The sequence below is a fragment of the Vicugna pacos genome, chromosome 11 (genome assembly GCF_048564905.1).
Source record: "Vicugna pacos chromosome 11, VicPac4, whole genome shotgun sequence".
Lineage (NCBI taxonomy): Eukaryota > Metazoa > Chordata > Mammalia > Artiodactyla > Camelidae > Vicugna > Vicugna pacos.
Window position 1 is genome coordinate 35,360,947 of NC_132997.1, and position 18,556 is coordinate 35,379,502.

The following is an 18,556-nucleotide window of genomic DNA, read 5'->3' on the forward strand; positions in this document are numbered from 1 at the left end:
TAACAAGAACAGAGGGAGACACCATTAAGGCGGGTTCCTGCAGGGGCCGGGCCGCACACCTGAGACAGGGAGCCCCGCTCCAGCCGCGGACCCACTCCTGATGTCCAAACCACTGCAGTGCGTCTCCCTTCTGAGGCCCTGAGCCAGGGGGTGGAGTGAGAGAGGCAGCCTGGCAGAAGCGAGGGATGGATGGAAGGTGGGAAGCGGAGAGGGCAGGTGGGTGCAGCAAGCACAGGGTGGATGGAGGAGGGCACGGAGATGGCAGGGCACAGCGGTCACACGACAGGTTGGGGCACGATGCCTTAGCCCAGCATAGGAATCAGGCCCGGACTCACACGGAGCCCAGCCCTAGGACCGCTCAGCTGGCGTGCCGGGGTGGCCCCAGAGCCGGGCGGGCAGGCAGCGCTGGGACTGCGCACCGCACACTGCTCACCTGGCGGCAGACACATGGGTGCGGCCTAGTTAGTTTCAACCCACAACGTAATGGAACGGAGGTCCGGCTCTTCCGCTCTTCCATGGCGACCCTGTCTTCCACGGGGCTAGGGCTGTGCCTGCCTGTCAGACACAGCAAGGCCCCAGGGCTGATGGAGTCATATAAGGACAGACAGGGGCTTGCCTATGTCTCTGAATGTGGGGCCAACTCTTTGAGTCCCCGCAGCCCAGGCTCCCCCTGGACAGGGCAGGTGGGAGACACTATCTCCCCAGCACCACAGAAAGCCCTCAGGGAAGCAGTAGCTAGACCCGCTGTTGCTACAGGGCAATCAGCTCTCCCAGAACAGACCCATCACCATCTTTGGCACAGAGATGCGCTGTTCCTGCAGCGGGAAGAAGAGGGGCACAAGGACACAGGCCCGACCCGCCGCAGCTGCTTCTGTACCAGCAGCGCTACCCAAGCCGAGGTCCCGCAGCCCAGAGCCGCTGGCTTCCGCCGTAGCCCCGGGCAGCCCAGCAACCACCCAGAGGCCTTCAGAGGCACAGAGGGCAGGCTGAGGTAGGCGGGCAGCCCGCACCCCCAGGAGTAGGCCTGCCATCCTCAGGGCTGGTGAGAGGACACAGGCTGGGGGAGCCAGCCAGATGAAAGGGACCGCAGTGGGAAGGAAAACGCCTTTGGCCACAGCGCCCTGGGGGGACCCTTCTCCTCTGGGGAAAAGCAATGGCTGTAATTTCCTCTGTTATAATCACAAAGGGGCGCATTAAAGCCCGAGGGAGACACGGCACTCCATGACCCGGGGGACAGGCAAGGACCTTGGGTTTCTTTCTGAAATCCATCTGTTTCATCCTCCACCCCTTTCATCTTTCTGAATCCAGGTACTGAAATTATGACCAGGGGTTGGGGTGCAGGGTAAGGTTGTGCCCACGTGTGAAGGGGTGGGGAGGGGATTAACGTAGCTATTCAAGGTGTCCCTTTTCAATGCACTGCACTACTGAAGTCAGGACCCTGCTCTCCCATGTGATCCCCTTCCTTCCAGTCCAAATTAGAGAGACTTGGCAAGAAATCTCAGACATAAATCTGTGTGTGTATGTATGTTGTGTATGCACTGAGGGCAGACTGAGCTGTGTCCGGGAACCTAATCACACAGGGTCAGGCAGACTCTCCCAGCAGATGAGGGGAGGGGATAGGCTAGGAGTCCCCAGAGCTGCAGGCCCTTCACACAGCTCCTCCGCATCAGGGACCTCGGGGACCCATTTAAAGAATCTACAAAGTGAATTGTCCTGCCAAAAGGCTCCCTGAGAAGCATTTCCACAGCTGCTCGCTGGGAATGCAGAGATGCCACCCACTCTCCCCATGTGGTCTGCAGAAATTCTCCCCCAGGCTCGGAGGTAAAGGTGCCCACACAGCCCCATGCCTGGGGAGGGAGAGGCCGGAGAAGTCCCACCCCACGAGGCAGGATGGTGGAGGGACAGGCAACAGGCACTTGAGGAAAGGACTCAGTTATCACCCACAAAGGGCATGGCCACAGTCGGCCCTGCCCCACAAAGGCAGTGATGGGCAAGTGAGGGGGTCTCAGGTATGTGCCCCTTGCTGGTCGAGGCTCCCGCTGCCGGGCTAGCAGACTGCTGTGCACAGGCCAGGTGGCTACACCCTGGCCCTAGACAGGAACGCAGACTTTAAGTGTGTGGAGCTGTGTGAGCTCTGAGCCATCAGATCACGGGCCTTCAAAGAGAGGGTGGAGGGCAGGGTGGGATGCTGGAGACCCTGGGCCACTCTAGAGAGAGCCCCGGGCCACTCCGGAGTCCCAGGCTGCTCCAGATAGAGTCCTGAGTGCAAGTCTCTGCATCACAGACCCCTGACCCCGGTCTCGACACAACTACTTTCTTCATAACTTAGCAGACCAGGAAGGGCCCTAACAAGCACATAAATACAGGAGCCAGCATGGCCTCAGGGTCGGCAAAGCGCTGCTCCCCTACAGAAGTCTGAGCGCCCACCCGGGAGGCACGGGGGTCTGCCCTGGGGGAAGGTTAGAGCAAGTTTACAAAGCGCCGGGAGAGACAAGAGCACAGTGCACTGCAGTCCATCTCGAGGTGGCAGATAACTAGTTTTTCCTTTTCTGAGCAGCCTTTCTCCTCTTCTGTCGCTTCTTTTTTCCTATCTTTTCTTTTTTCCCCACTTTTTCTTCTCTGCGCCCCCTTAGATAAAATTAGTAGAACCATTAATAAGGTTGAAATAAACAAGCGTCTATCTCAGTCTGTACAATGTGTAAAACAGGCCTGGGTACTGGTTTCACTCCTTCTTTAGTCTCAGGCCTTGGAGGACCACTGTCTGTCAGTACTTCCTTAAAATAAATTAGACATTTTCCTCCCCACTCAAAAAAATGTTAGATGGGTTTCCAGGATGCTGACATTGAACTGGGTATAGCAATTGCCAGTTTGCTAACTTGACTCTGATTCCTGCTACTGCTCGAGGTTTCTAACCGGGACAAGGAATTCATATATAAAAGGCATACCCAGGGCCAGGCTGGACCCATCTTGTCTCACCCCAACCTGCTCTCCTAGGATTTCTTTCCATCTCAATGCAGAGCTGAACTCTCTACTGTATCTCAGAAAATCTCTGCATTTCAAACCAAATAAGGCTCTGGAGGTTGGAGGCCCGAGGTTCAGGTGGCCATCCAGGGGAAGGGAAGGAAGCTAGCCCCATTCCAACTTCTTCTTTCTGGATGCCCACGGACACCCCCGGGGAATGACTGGGATTGTTCTGGAGAGCAAGGGAGAGAGCTGGTTAGCAAGAATTTTATTAGAGCAATTTTATTAGAGCAATTGGCTCTTGACTGTCACATTAAAATGTTTCAAGCCGAATGGTATTTAATGATTTATGGGGTAAGGCCACCTGTTCCTGAGAAAGCTTGATATTAACCATGGGCTGGAATGATGGGAGTTTTACATGGGAAAATGTGAAGGCTGGGTATTATGAGGGTTGAGTCTCTGGAGATTACATGGGGATGTTAGGAGAACTGGAGAGGGGGAAGGGAAAGAGGAATTAGTGAGTCAAATATTATTCTTTAGAAAACTAGCATCTCGGCTTCCACTGGGTTAAATGTGAACTCGGCAGGAGAGATGCAAGGCACCCCACCAGCCTGCTAACTTATCTTCATAAATCCCAGAAATGGGTACAAACTCCATGTCTTAACAACTACTGGATTTCATCTCAGGTAAATAAATTCCCACATACAGTAGGAGGAGTATACCATGAAACAATTAGCGTTTTATTGCTAGTGCATATAATGTCACATTTGATACAATTTTGGTACAAGTGAAAAAATACACTGTGGCTAACATTAGGAAGCTGCAATCACACGGATATATCATATATATTTCTTTACAAACTGCCAGTAGTTTCAGATAATAGAGAAATGTAACCTACTGACGTTTGTATGACTCCACCTCAAATATATGAACTGTTCGACTATAAATATATTCTGAAATACATTTGCTTACTAAAGAAATGTTTAAAAAATTGTGCACGAAAATATATATAAAAAATTGCCTCGCAAAAAGTTACAAATACCACCAGGCCCATCTGTGGATCACATGGGAATTTCATCTTGCCAGCGTTTCTGACAGGAACCTGAAACCATGTTGTGGCTTCAGGAGGAGGGGTGAGTGGCCAGAGGCTCGTTTATTCATCTATTTTTTTCCACTTCTGATTTCAGAAACCTCAGAATTGGTACAGCCTCCATGGCATACACAGGCTTCAGAGGCAATCACAGAAACCAAATTCCTCAGAGCAAGCTCTCCGATTGAAAACTGCACTGGATTCCGCAGATTGTCTTTCATGGGAAGGCGGAGACATGATCTCATACCCCCAGGAGAGGGCCAGCCCATTCTGGAGGAGGCCAGAGAAGGATCTCACAGAGGGCCTGCTGAGGAGGAGGGGCAGGCAAAGGGAGGAGGGGGCTGCCGGGTGGGAACCCCAGCCATCACCCTCCTCCGGCTAGGCGCGTACAGAAATGAGAGGCAGAAGCAGGATGACAGCATGCTCTGGGAGGCAGGGAGAGGCCAGGAATGACCCGGAGAGGGTCTCTGAGCACAGTCCCCAGTGATGGCGGTTCTCCACCCACCCAATCACTGAGCCTGAAAGAGGAGGCGAAGGTGGTGGCCGCTGCCTAGCACTCGTCAGTATCTGGGTTGTCATCCCCGGAGGGGCGCCCCCTGCAGGAGCCGCCCACAGTCTTCCTCTGAGCCTGGGCGTCTGGAGGAAGGATGCTTTTCTGAGCCCCCTGCTGGGCCATCACCAGACTGTGCTCAGACTCCCCAGGGGAGAAAAGGAGGATCTCCAAAGCAAACCAAATATAGATCTTGAAGTAATCATCTATTTAAAGAAGGATAATGAGAATGACGATGATGGTGATTATCATGAGGGAACAGATGGGTGAGAAATGCTTATGGGGATGATACAATTTCTTAGAAAAACCCCAGTTATAAAAGGAGCCAATGTGAAGGGTACGGGACACGGATGAATACACGCTGCAATATTGTACCATATGCTATAAATGCAGTTGTCTATAGGCTGGGCAAACCTCACGTCCGTCCCCAGGTCAATGCACTGCCCTCCCAGGCACACCTGGTCCTCACCATTCAGACCTTCCCCCCCACCTTCATATCTCACACATGGGTTTAGCTTTCCTCAAGTGGCTCTAGTGGAAAGTCCTTTTTGGTTGTTGTGCTTACTTGTTTAAAGCTTTCTCCAGGTATTCCTGAATCCACTTCAGTTTTGGATCAATGCACACTTGTCTATTGGTGCTCTTCAGTCTTGCCCTGCCGAAACAGAAGAGGCGACAGTGTGCAGCTGAACGGAAGGGGGCACGGCTGTGACCTGGGCATGGGCTCATCATCTGACACCAGGGTCAGGACCCTCCAGGAACTGGGTGCCCCACTTGGCAGGCTCAGGTTCGGGGGGAACCTCAGGGGTGCTGGGGAGACCCTGTGAGCAGTGCTGTAAATTTCACCCCAGAGATACTGGAAGTGAAAGAAAGTCTTTAAGGAGTCCGGGGAGAATTTACACAGGGAACATCTGAGTTGGGTTTTGAAGGATAAGTAGGAGCTGGGCAAGTAAAGTAAAAAGAAGGGGGAGGCAAGAGCAAATATCCCGAAGGGGTAACAGGGCCGAGAGGATGTGGAGGAATCTGGGAGACAGGACACTCAAGCTTGTGGCCAGATATAAGGGGGAAAGCAGTGGGACTTTATCTGTAATTTTATTTATGATGGGAACTTGTGGGGACTTCAAACTGGAGGGTGGCAGAAGCAGATTTTTATTTTGATAAATCATCTTGATAGTATGTGGAAGACAGACTTAAGAGTAAGCCCCGGTGGGGAGGGTATAGCTCAGTGGTAAAGCACATGCTTAGCATGTACCAGGTCTGGGGTTCAATTCCCAGTACATCCAATTAAAAGCAAATTTAAAAAGAAAGGAAAAAAAAAAAGAGTAAGCCTGGAGGCAGGAGACCTACAAATAGGTACACAACAGCCTCGGGGATGGGGAGAGGGGACGGACAGCGTGAGGAGGAACGCGGAGGGGTAAGGAGGTGGTTTGCCAGAGACCTGACAAGTTCACTGAATATTCAAGGTCTCATTTGTTTTCTGAAAGTTCAGACTGGACCTTCCCGCCTGCTTCTAACCTCTACTCATAGCCTCCCTCCCTGAGAAGTCCTGAGGGAGCACCTGCACTTATCTCTGCATCCTCTCCATAAGCCCTGGGGACCAGGTAATCTCAAGCAGCCTTGAGACACCACTGCCCACTCATTCTGGGTCTATGAGAACACCTGCAGCCAGCACAGTGGCTGGGGACACCCACAGGAGTCTTCACACGATTGCCAGGTAAGCTAGTGAGCTGTGCAGAGCGGTGTGGCTGGAAGCAGGGGAGATGGAGGTCCAATTCTGGCACTGCTGCTTATTAATGTGGTGTTTGCCCAGACAGACCTGAGGGTCTATTTGACTTCTTCAACCTCAAGATATATTCCCAGGCAAGGGAACTGGCAGAGTCTGCCCTGGAAGCAGGCTCATGCTCGCTGAATTCAGTATCTGGTTAAATACCTCTCAAAGGAGAGGTAGTATTTATTATAAGCAAAGAAAATGAAAAAAAAATACACATTCAACTTCTAGTGCCCTAAAACATACTGTAAATGATAAATACATTCAAGCAAAGGCTAGGAAAAAAGACAAAGAGAATCAAACCTAAAACCAGTACGTGCTGGGTGGAGAGTTGTCAGTGGGTATAGTTTTTGTTCCAACTGCTGTGTCTCCATCTTGCTTTTAGAGCTGGGACTTTTCAGGAGGTGAGCTCTGCCCAGGAGACCCCGAGCCTCACCTCCTTGGCATCTAGAGTCATGACCACGGTCACTGTGTGCAGTCACAGCACGGGAACACATGGGACACATGGCACTGGAGGGCCAAGCAATGGTTGGCCATGTGTATCTTTCTTCCTGCACCTGGCCCAGCCTCCTATACTCCAGGAGAGAGATCTTTGTGTCTCACGTATGTGTGATTTCGTTTTGTCTATTTCCCACATGAATGAAATCAAAGGTTAGCAGCTGCCATCAGCACCAGCAAAACTGAAAACTCATCTGTTGTGTCTGAGAAAATGCAGTTAAGTGAGCTGGTAATTTTGAGTTTCACCAAATGTTTTAATGATGACTTCAACTGAATTTGGGTCTTGTGAGTTTGTGCTCGGTGATAAAGGATTAAATTAGGGCCTCAAAGCCCTGATATTGGCAGGACAGAACTGTTACTAGCCATGGGCTGGATAATTTATTGTACTTTAGCAGAAAGAAGCTTTAGTGAAGCCCATGTTTCTCATCTGAACGTGCTCCCATCTCTTGCAGTAAAGGGAGGAAGCTTGGAAAGAAGAGACAAGGACCTCTCTGAGTACAGCACCAAGGGTTAGGGCACAAAGGATAAGCGCGGCTTTTGGAACCCCTGCCTGGTGGTGATATCTGCTGCTGTAATTATGCCAGGTGCAAGCCTGGACATTCAGCATGTGCCATTTCTCTAGCTCTAACAAGCTGGTGAGTTAGGTGTTACTCTGCCTGTTAAATGCAGCATCCCTGGGGGATGATGTTCAGACTTACACAATCTGAAGGGCACAGTTCGGAGCGTTGAGGATTTTGAGATGCTTGACGTTGGCTCTGGCGACGTGGCTCTCAAAGAATCGGCAGGGACATCTGTAGCTCAGGCTGACTGGTTTCCCTAGAAGATGTCATGAGAGCAAGGCAGCTTGTTATTATCCTGCCAAGCCTTGGGGATACAAATGTGTCTGGGTCTGCAGCCGAGGGATCAGATGGGGAGCGATGGGCAGGGTCACAGGCATATCCTGGCAAAGACCTGCTCCTTGGGTGGCGCAGTGAGCTCTGTGGGCTCAGGCTGGACCTGAGGGGAGCCAGATCCTAGGAGGGCAGGGAAGTTAACATTAGATGCCTCCTACTCAGGATAAAGGATGAAAGATACAGGATATTAATCACAGGAGAAAACGTTTAAACCAAGGTCCTGAGGTTCTTCGTTATTCTTTGCAAATAAACTCCTCCAGGGGAATGGGGGGAGCGGTAAGAAGGAAATCCCAGGCTCTCTCCTCCTCGGCACAGGTCTCATCCCAGGAGCCACTGCCACTCCCCTGGGAATGCTGCCCTCCCCCACCTGCAGGCTTCTGTCTTGACATTTACCTTAAGCCCGGGCAGCCACAAAAGAATCCCGGCTGCCTTCCTACCTGGGAGTCCCCAGAGGACAGGCAGGGGCCCACCTTCTCCCCTGCCCTTCCAGGGCTGGAGGCAAATGTGCCTTTCATTGCCAGATCCAGGATGCTACAGCCTCCCGGGTTGTATTACATCTTTGTTTGCCAATTCGCCAATTTCCAAAATGCCATAATTGACACTCATTAGTGTAAATTAGCAACGGGCTCCTGCAGAACCCACAGCTTACCCTGTGAGTCTAGGATTGCAAGCCCGGAGGGGCTGGGATTTGTGTGTGTGCTTGCGCGCCCGCTCATTTTCTGCAGATATTATCCAAGCTCTACTTAATACCCTAAATTATTTGAATTTGTGGATCCTTTCATCAGGGATTAAATGTATGTCTGAGAATATTTAGTCCAGAGATTAAAAAAAAAAGTTTGCCTGTTTACAGAGCTCCCAGAGGGCTCCTTGTGGTTCTGAAATTCTGCACTTTGGGGCAAGAGGGCTGGGAAGTCAGCAGGAAAACTTGTGAGGGAGGGAGTTCATCTTTTTTCTAAAGGCTGCATGCAGTTGAGGGGTGGCATGATCTGGGTACGGCAGCCTATTTAGCCACCACATCAGGGGGAAAGGAGACCATCTGGCTCCTTAGGACCGAACTTGGCTCCCTAAAAACCAGGAAGGAGAAAACCTGGCTTCAAGGTGCTCAGTGACTGGAGAGCCTGGAGCAGCGGTCAGGTTTATAACCGGTCTAACACACAGGGTCCCTGCAGGAGAAGTCTGTACTGCCCTGTAACCAGATCACCTGGGAAAGCGACCTGGAGCTAGGGGCTGGGCAGCCTGGGGTAAGGAAAAGCCAGTCTCCCCTCTGAGTGTCCTGCCTCCAGGTTTCCCTAGAATTCTTAGGGGGTCCTTCAGAGACGAGCAAAACACGAGGCAGAACAGGCCCCAATCCCAGAGCAACAACAAGCTAGAAGGCACACAGCATGAAAGATGTTGGAGGCAGCGCTGAGGGGGGTGGGGGCTGCCGCTCTCCTATGTCTCTGAGAGACTGTTCTGACTCCATTAACCAGGCAGTGGAGATCAGGCCAGAAATCAGAGCCTGTTCTGAGCTCAAAATACAAGCTTTCTCTTTTTCTCCTCTCCCCTCTTCACCCCCTGGGATTATCCATTTCCTTCAAAGGCAATTTTTATTCCTGCTCCCAGGACCCACTTGCCTGCCTGTCAAGTGGAGAATTTCAACAGGTTTTTTAAAGGGACAGGGCCCCAAGTGTTCTTACCAAGAGAACTAGGTGCTGTGTCCACTTGGTGACCTTCCTGCCAGCTTTTTGCCAACAGCAGTAACTTTTCCAACTGTTTTGGATATGACTGTAGAGGCAAGAGGCTTGACTGGCCCAGATGTCACCCAGGGTTGGGGTGAACTTGGCTCTGCTCCGGAGCGGTCCTTCCACTCTCATGCAGAGACAGGAGCCCCCTGCGAGCCCCTCCAGCCAGTCCTGGGAATGGGGCCCACCCTGGGTTTAAACCCTGGAAGCCCAGGGCATCCAGAGGCCCACCTGCTTGGCTGAGGTCAGCCAATGGAGGGAGGCAGGAGCCAGAGCCAAAGCCTGAACCAGGGGACACAGCATGGACACACAGGCTCCAGGGAGTAAAAAAGCAAGGGGAGGGTGAGTGTTGGATCCCAGAGGCTGCGGGGCCGACTTGGGTAGCCATCCAGTCTTGGCACTTCCCGAGGTCACACACGGCCAAGCAGGTCCATGCAGCCCAGATCCCAAGCAGCTGGAAAGTGCTTGTTTCTTAGAAGTCCCTGTCCAGGATGCTCTCCTGGTGACACCAGGGATGCAGAGCCCTGCTGCTGCTGCTCTCAGGGGCACAGTGTCCTGTGCTTTGTGGGGGGTGTACTTACTCAGAATAGCCTATGCATGCAAGGAGAACCAGACTAACCGGGAGCCCAGGACCCTGACCTGGCCCTTGGCTGTCAAGAGGGCAACTCAGCAGGGTGAGCAACCAGTCCTTCTCAGAATTGGGCCCCAACTCCTTCTGTGGAGTGGATGGGGCCCCCTATTCCTTCTGTGCTCCGCCTCGGTCACTCAAGGACCCGAGTCCCTGCATTTCAGTCATGTCTACAGGCCTACAGGCCCCCAGAAGAAGGGGTAGCTAGAGAAGGAACCATGTCCTCAGACAGCTGGGCCATGACACCACTCTCGTCAAATCACTCAACTGTTAATACCCAAACGAAGACCCAGGACCGGTTACTTTTTCAGCTTAGGAGAAGAAAATTCTTCATTGCCTTTAGGTGCTAGTCCCTCTGCAGCTCTGACCAGCTGCTCTTTTAAAGAACACTTCCCAGGTGGTCAGCCAAGAGACCCTTCTGCCTGCTCACGTTACTCACCCTTGCTCCCTGATCACCACCAACCATCAGCAACTTAGCAGTTGTCCTCAGCCCCAACCCAGCCTACTGCTCCAGGCTCTCCTGTCCTGCACAGACCTCAGCTGCACCAAGAACTGTGTCAACTCTTTGCAGGATTTGTTGGAAAGTTCGCAGCCAAGTACGCTCAGCATGGCCTGGCCAACGTGGTTATGTTTTGTGCGTTCAGAAGCAACAGTTTATTTTGGTTTGCAGCAGTAGTGTCTTGTAACAGGACAGTGAGATTTCTCTTAAGCTTCAGAAGAAATAAAAAAGCTCTCCCCCTCTCGCAGTGAAACGGGACACCACCTTTCCCAGTGGCCTAAGGCCTTGGCGACTTAACTTTGCAGCACCACTCACTCTGAAGTAGAGTGCTTGCTGGGCTGGTGACAAAGGCGCCTGTCTGCAGGTGTGGTTTGGGGGCTGGGTAGGCGCATGCAAGATCCGGATGGCCCCGGGCCTCTCTTGGTGACCCCAGGAAGAGGCAGGGAAGACAGACGCTGGATGCGCGCCCAGGTTAGCAGAGTCGCTACGGACAGCGGAGCTGTGCAGAAGCCGGGCCAGGCGGGTGGCGCAAACCCGACAGCTGCTCGGTACCACGCGCCCGCGGAGCCTCGCTTAGGTGGGTATAGAAAGGCGGCCGGCCTCGCGTAGAAGGGACGCCACGCAGCTGCACCCGATCTTATCGCCACTACGAGCGCGTCGCGATACGAGACAGCCTTTGCAAAGCTCTCCCTCCCACAAGAACAGCTGATCGCTTCTCCAACACGGTGCGCAGCGGGGCCTCCGAGCCCACTTGCCTCTGGAAACCGAGCTGGGAGCGGGAAGGCACTAGCTGGGAGGTGGGCGGTCAAAGGTCCGGGCCCGAGGCTCCGGACTCGGCTCCACACCTCCACACCTCCTCGGCTCCAAACGCGCCCTCGGGGCGCTCGCACCCGGTTATCTTGCCCGACCTCACTGTGCAGCCAGCCCGAGGTCTGGCGGCCGCTTCCCGGATCTGGAACCCGAGTCCGGCTGCGGGGTGCGAAGCCTCGGCGCGGCAGGGACGCTACGCCGGGGGCTTTGAACACTGCACCGGGAGGGAGCGCACTCCGCGAAGTGGGCGGCCTCCACTTTCCCGGTGCAAAGCGGCGCAGAGTAGGTTCGGTCGGGACGGCGCGGGCTCGGGCAGCGGAGCCGCGGCCCCGCACTGAGCCCAGAGCCCGGCGCCTGCCCACGCCTCCGCCGCCGAGCGCACTCACCGTCGCTGAGGCAGAGCGCAGTCAGCACGAGGACCAGCACCGCGACAACCTTGGCATCCATGGCACGAGCGGGCGGCGGGCGGACGGAGGCCGGACGCGAATGGGGATGCGACGGCGGCGGAGAGTGAAAGTGCGGCAGCGGGAGGCGCGCGCTTGGAACTTTAGAGGCGAGAGCGGGGCGGGGCGGGGCGGGGCGCGCGGCGAGGGGCGGGCCTGGAGCGGAATCCCGGCGGTGGCCCGGGGCTCGGACCAGGGTCCCACTCTGAAACGGCCGCTCCCCCTGTCTCCTCTCTCCCACCCCTCCCCCGCGCCTGGGATGCTCCAGGGGCTGCAGAGCGCTCCAGCCTTTGACCTAATCAGGTTCCACAGGGTCCTGCTCTGTAGGCCCCAGACCTGCACCTTGGAAGCCAGCCGCTCGGTGAGGCTGGGCTGCGCAGGGCTGGTTACTGTTCCCATTATGCAGATGGAGAGATCGAGTCCCAAAGGCGGGAACTGAATGAGAACCAAGGAAAAACAAACAGGTCAGTCCTAGTAGTGAGAGCCAGCTAGGCCAGCGGCGTCCCGAGGTAGGTAAGAGCGTCCTGTTTTGGGAGTGTAGGACATGGAGCTGACCAGTGGCCTCTGCTCGCTGCTCAGCGGCCGGGACAGCTGGGACCAAGGGAACCAGACAGGTCTTTGCAGTTAGAGCGACTCTCATGATTCCAAGCCAACGTTATCACTTAATAGCCGAGCCTCAGTTTCCTGAATTGTAAAATCAAAGCTCTAAAATAGAATGCTGGGGGGAGGATATAACTCAGTGGTAGAGTGCGTGTTCAGCATGCACGAGGTCCTGGGTTCAATCCCCAGTACTCCCATTAAATAAATAAATAAACCTAATTATTGCCCCCCCCCCAATTAAAATGTAATGCCCTGTCACATAAAGGAAACAAAGGCAGGTCGACCTGGAGGTTCTTAGTAAATGGGGATTGACTTAGCCCTTTGCACCTCTGCTCTCTCAACTGTAAAGTGATTTAAACCCAGTTCCCAGCCCACGTTGTGGAAATGGGGGAATTGGCAAGACCCTCCTCCCGACCACCGCGAAGTGCTGAGCATCTAGGCTGACACACAGTACTCAAGGAGGGAAGCTAGAAATAATTGTTTAAAGGTCAGTATTTTCTGCCTCTCCCAATGGATGCCCTGCGCCACCCAAAGTGGTGAGAGAGCTCCCCACTTCCCCTCACACCCAGGAAGGCTTTTCCGGTCCAGAGAGCCCCCACGGGGTCGTCCCTCTGCTGTGTCCAGCCCTCCTGGCAGGCCGCCGCTCTCTCCCCAATTTGGACACCTGGGGTGGCCCCAGCAGGTCTGGGAGGCTCAGGAAGAGGGCCCCTTTGGGCCTCGCTAGTGGTCACAGGCCTCTCCGGCCACCTCCCACTGCCCTTTCCCTCAGAGCTCGACAGTGGAGTGGGTTCTGTCCCCGCGTGCATCCAAGGGGATCGGCCTCTGGAGTGCGGGAGCTCTGGCCTTTGGGGAAGTGGTCGGGGCCCGCCTGGCCTGGGCTCAGCTGCTCCAACTGGAGGCCACGAAAGGGAGCGATTCAGCAGGAAGCTATATGCAGGAGAGCTCCGGGATTCTGGCCGTGGGTATGGGTGCCTTTTGTGTTGTTTTGTTTTCCAAACTACTTTCGCACCCAATTAGATGCGCTGTGAACACTGCATTCATTCAGTTCATTCCTCATTCATTTACTCTGAGCGAGGCCCACTCCTGGGTACTCTGGGCCATAGAACCGGGAATCCCACCGACTTGGTTCCTGCCCTTAAAGAACTAACAGTCCAGTGGATGAGACAATCCTTGGCATTCCTCGACCTCCACCTTAGCTCGAGGAGAGCTGGGGCGGGAAATCGCCAAGCTCTTGAGCCCTAGACCGCTGCGTACAAGCAAGAACGCGGCGGTTGAGCTCGGGCGCCCTCTGGTGGCAAAGTCTCTCATTCCCCGCTCCCTTCCCGGCTCCCCCACGCCCCTGGGGTCCGAGGGGACCAAGACTTAGGCCCGCCCCAGAGTCCTGCGCAGACGGTTGAAGCTGCAACTTTCAATCACAAATCCGGTGGCCAAGACTTCGGGGTACACCATGAAGGCCAGGGCCCGGCGAGAGCCGCGCGGACCCTCGCCTGCAAGTCCAACCAAAGCAAACGTCAAAGCCTCTGGCTTGTTTCCTTTTGATCGCAAAATGGGTTTGCTGCACCCGCAGCCCAAAGGAACCACTGGGAGCTACCCGCGTGGGCCAGGCCAGAGGGAAACTAGGGCCTCCTGCGTGGCTGCGCCCCAGGACAGACTTCAGTGTGGGATCCAACAGTGCCCACCACTTAATGCCATTAATTCATCAGAATACTTACTGAGCACCTGTTCTGTTCCAGACATGGGATACATATTTGGAAATACTTTAGTAAAGGGAGCAAAAGCAAACAGACAAACAAAACAACAAACGCCTGTCCTCCTGGAGTTTACATCCGGGGTGGGGGGCGAGAAAGAAAATAGCATTAAATCCAAGTAATTAAACATATAGTCTATAAAATGTCATTAAGTGCTATGGGAGAATGACCAGAAGGAAGGGGAGCGAGTTGGGATTTTAAATAAGGAAGCCAAGGATCTGTGTTTTAGGTAAAATATTCAAAATTTGTCAAGCTATTTAAATTGAAAACTCTGTGCAGGTCAGCATTCCAGGGACCAGAAGCATCAGACTGTGTGCCTTTTTTAACCTGGGCTCTATGCTCTGCCACAGGGATGCCTCCCAAATTCAGGGCAGCAGGACCCACCACCACCCTTTCACCTCTGTCCTTTGCTTATGCCATTATCTCTGCTTAAAAGGCTCCACCTTTTTTCTCTGCCAAAGCAATGGCACCTTCCCCGTGAGATCTAGCAGATCCCCCCCCCCCCCACACACACACTCAGCTCTCAGAGCCCCTGCTCCTCCGGGACACCTTAGTCATGAGGAGTTCGAGGTGAGAGGGAGGCAGGGGTCTGGCTGTTTAAAGACAGGCGCATCTCCAAGGCTCAATTTTGTGTTACGGTTTCTAGACCCCTGGTGCCCAGTCCAGGTGCCTGCCCATGGCCCCCTGTGCAGCCTAGGCTTCTCACACCCTGAGTTCAGTGGCTGGGCATTTAGAGAAGGTTGTACCTTAGTACAGATTGGAAGGTTTGCACCAAATCGTTTTCCGGTGTGAAACTGACAAGATGCCTTTAGGTGGTCCTCTGAAAACGTTATTTTTATTTATTTTTTATTTATTTTTTAACATTTTTTATTGATTTATATCATTTTACAATGTTGTGTTAAATTCCAGTGTTCAGCACAATTTTTCAGTCATACATGGACATATACACACTCATTGTCACATTTTTTTCTGTGAGCTACCATAACATTTTGTGTATATTTCCCTGTGCTATACAGTATAATCTTGTTTATCTATTCTACAATTTTTTAAAAATATTTTATTTATTTATTTATTTATTTTTAACATTTTTATTGATTCATAATCATTTTACAGTGTTGTGTCAAATTCCAGTGTTCAGTACAATTTTTCAGTCATACGTGGACATATACACACTCATTGTCACATTTTTTTCTCTGTGATTCATCATAACATTCTGTGCATATTTCCCTGTGCTATACAGCGTAATCTTGTTTATCTGTTCTACAATTTTGAAATCCCAGTCTATCCCTTCCCACCCTCCGCCCTCCCGGGCAACCACAAGTCTGTATTCTCTGTCTTTGAGTCTATTTCTGTCCTGTATTTACACTTTGTTTTTGTTTGTTTTTGTTTTTGTTTGTTTAGATTCCACATATGAGTGATCTCATATGGTATTTTTCTTTCTCTTTCTGGCTTACTTCACTTAGAATGATATTCTCCAGGAGCATCCATGTTGCTGCAAATGGCGTTATGTTGGAACGTTATTTTTAAAAACAGAGGTTTATAGATTTATTTTTTAAAATCGTAAGAAAAAAATGCAAAAAAAAACCACATTAAAGCAGACATTTCAGAGATTGCTCAGGATTTCATTTTTTAAATATATGATATAAGTTTTAAAACCTAAGCTGATTTACACTAACAAAGCGTGCAATAGTATAGGTGGATGAGGATATAGCAAAACTTCAGATGGTGTTACCGAAAGACCTGAAGTCAAAAATGCTGCCTAAATAAGAACTTACATTTTTTTTATTTGATACTACCCCACCCCTGCCCCAACCTTTTAAGCAAACTATTTGGTCTCAAATGGTAAGACAATATCATACAAGGGAGGATGGCATCTTCACTCTTGCCATTCAGATGAGGCCAGAGAATGCTCACCCAGGAGTGCTCTTGTCCCAGGAAGAGTGTAGGGACACATGAGATACCAACTCCTGGCCCTGGGTGCCCACGGTCCTCCCCCTACAATCATGAGTCCTCCTTCACACAGCTTTGAGTGAGGCCTGGAGGGGCACAGCCAGGAGGCAGCTGCGCGTGCTGCAGCCCACCCACACCTGCTGTCCCACCTTTGACACCTCACACTTGGGTTCACCAGCATGTGCCCTAGCCTGGGAACTAGAGGCCCCGGGAGAAAGACAAAACCTCAGAGCCTCGATGCTGTCATCTGTGGAATGGGTATATCACCCCTCAAGGTTGGCATTGGGATTGACTATGTGTGAAAGCACTTGGCACAGAGAAGGCCCTCAGGAAGATATTTACACAGGACTTCAGTTTGCTTTCTCTGAATTGTCACATTTGATTTTCACAAAGATCAAACTGACAGAATAAGCCCTACTGTCTCAGCTTTGAAGTTCAGAGCAGTTCAAGGTCTTGGCCGAGTGGACCGGGGGCAAGGAAGCTACTCTCGGGAGCAGCGTCTCTGGATTCCAGAACATCAGTGTGTTCAGGGAGCGAAGTCACTTCCAGGGCAGATGTCTAGGGGACCTCTTGGAGTCCTGTATTCTCCATACTCCTGTATGGAGTCCAGGGCCCAGCACCCAAGTTGGCCTCAGGAGCCAGTTCCAAGAGCCCCAGTTCATCCCAGAGGGAAGGACCCAGGGAGGCTGGACCAGGGCTCCTGCATGTGGGGCTGGGTGCTGGGTCCTGGCTGGCTTTGGGGCACACGTGCCGGCAGAGCTTAGGTGACGGTGCACCTCCAGCAAGCCAGATCTTCTGTCTCAGGTGGCTGTACCCAAAGGCTCTTCCTCGGTGGACACTCCTAAAGCAGGGGTGGTATTTTCTGGGACATCCGCCTGTCCTCAACCCCAACACCAGCTTCCACACACCAGCTCAACTCTGCCTGCACCCCATTGCCAATACCGGGAGAGTCAGACTCAGATTTGCTCCGCCCATTCTGACCCTATCCCTCTCTCCTAGTACCCCTGCCTCTGGGCAGGCTGGTCTCAGCGTCTGCGGCTCCATCAGAGTTTCTGGAATTAGACATGCCCCAGTCACCACCATCAACCCCTGAGTGATAGAAATTGGGGGCCTTGGGGGGCGAGGTAAATAACATTTACACAGGAGCTACTCAGTGTTGAATACTTTTTGCCTCCTTTATCCTCACATCTACCTACGAAGTGGGTTCAATGTTAACCCCTTTCCCCAGATTTGGGAGCTAAGATCACACAACTACTCTTTGACGGAGCCGGGATTTAAATCAACTCAGCCTGGCTCTGGAGTAAGTTTGTTCCTGGTTAAAGACAGAAGAGTGGGTTTGCCATCTAACATAGAGGACACCCAGTTAAATTTGAATTTCAGGTAAACATGTCTTTTTTTTTTTTTTAGTATGAATATTTTCCAAATATTGCATGGGACATACTTACCCTAAAAAGAATTATTTGTTCTTCATCTGAAATTCAAGTTTAACTAGGCATGCAGGATGTTTATTTGTTGAGTCTGGTAACCTTACTCCGGAGTCTACACCCTCCAAGACATGATGGAGCCCCTCTCTGTGGGCTTTCTTCCTGGGACTTCAGGACATGTGGCCAGAGGGTGGGAAAGGCATTAGGAAGGCAAGTTCTGGAATCACCCACTTTCTCAGTGAGGGGCTCAACTTTCTTGAATTTTATTACAAGAGAGTTTTATTACACTGGAAAGTGATGCGTTAAAGCAGTATGGGAATTTTTTTTTTTTTTTTTGCTTTCTTTTCTGCTGTGAACAGTTTAACAATGTACTAGTCCCAACCCTGACCTTCCAGAAATAGTCCTGGTCATGCCCAAAGCAAGGAGATGCAGGCCTCTTCTCTCCAGCATCACTAGCCCGCCTCTTCCTCTGGTCTGGGCAGACGTAAGTGATGTAAGTGAAGTCTGGCTGCTGATACCCGTTCGGTCTGTTTTAGGTGCCGTGAACTGTGTATGGGGGAAGAGAAGGAGCCGTCATTCCAGGCATGAGCATCACATGAGCATTATCTTATCTAGAGGGATTTGCAGATGAAGAAAGAGGTCAAGAGTTGTTGCAGGTCATGGAGGAGGAGCTGGGCCTCCTGCCCACACAGCTGGTCCCCTGGTCAGAGAAGCCAGCATCCCAGCCCCACTGGCCCTCCTTGTTCAGAGGAGGGACTCGTTCTTCTCTCTCCACCTTACATCCCTGTGGTCGGAAGCTGCAGTCTGGCTGCACAGATGTGCTGGACCAGACCGCACATGGAGGCTACCCAGAGAGCCTTTCAAGGCCAAGTGCAAAGGCAGGTCCCACTGGCAGCCTGGCCCAGGGGCTGTAAGTGGGAGATGGGCTCGGACGGGGAGGATTGCCAGCACCTCCTAGGTATTCATCCCCCCACCA

At 52.3% G+C, this 18,556-nt stretch overlaps 1 protein-coding gene and 1 pseudogene across 3 annotated transcripts in view; both read right to left on the reverse strand.

Annotated features, from left to right (window-relative positions):
* Positions 1 to 11,957, reverse strand: part of CXCL12 (C-X-C motif chemokine ligand 12) — a 28,665-nt gene extending 16,708 nt beyond the window's left edge. For 2 of the 3 annotated variants that reach the window (XM_072971108.1, XM_072971109.1), the window contains exons 1-3: positions 11,802 to 11,957; positions 7,563 to 7,680; positions 5,167 to 5,253 (exon numbers count right to left, since the gene is read on the reverse strand). In XM_072971108.1, coding sequence (XP_072827209.1) covers positions 5,167 to 5,253; positions 7,563 to 7,680; positions 11,802 to 11,862 — 266 coding nt within the window. In that variant the 5' untranslated portion in view covers positions 11,863 to 11,957. Of the gene's footprint in view, positions 1 to 2; positions 2,629 to 5,166; positions 5,254 to 7,562; positions 7,681 to 11,801 lie in introns of those variants that run through there. The other variant, XM_072971107.1, reaches the window with a different exon arrangement.
* Positions 10,747 to 11,528, reverse strand: LOC140699520 (uncharacterized; annotated as a pseudogene).
* Positions 11,958 to 18,556: the final 6,599 nt, after the last annotated feature.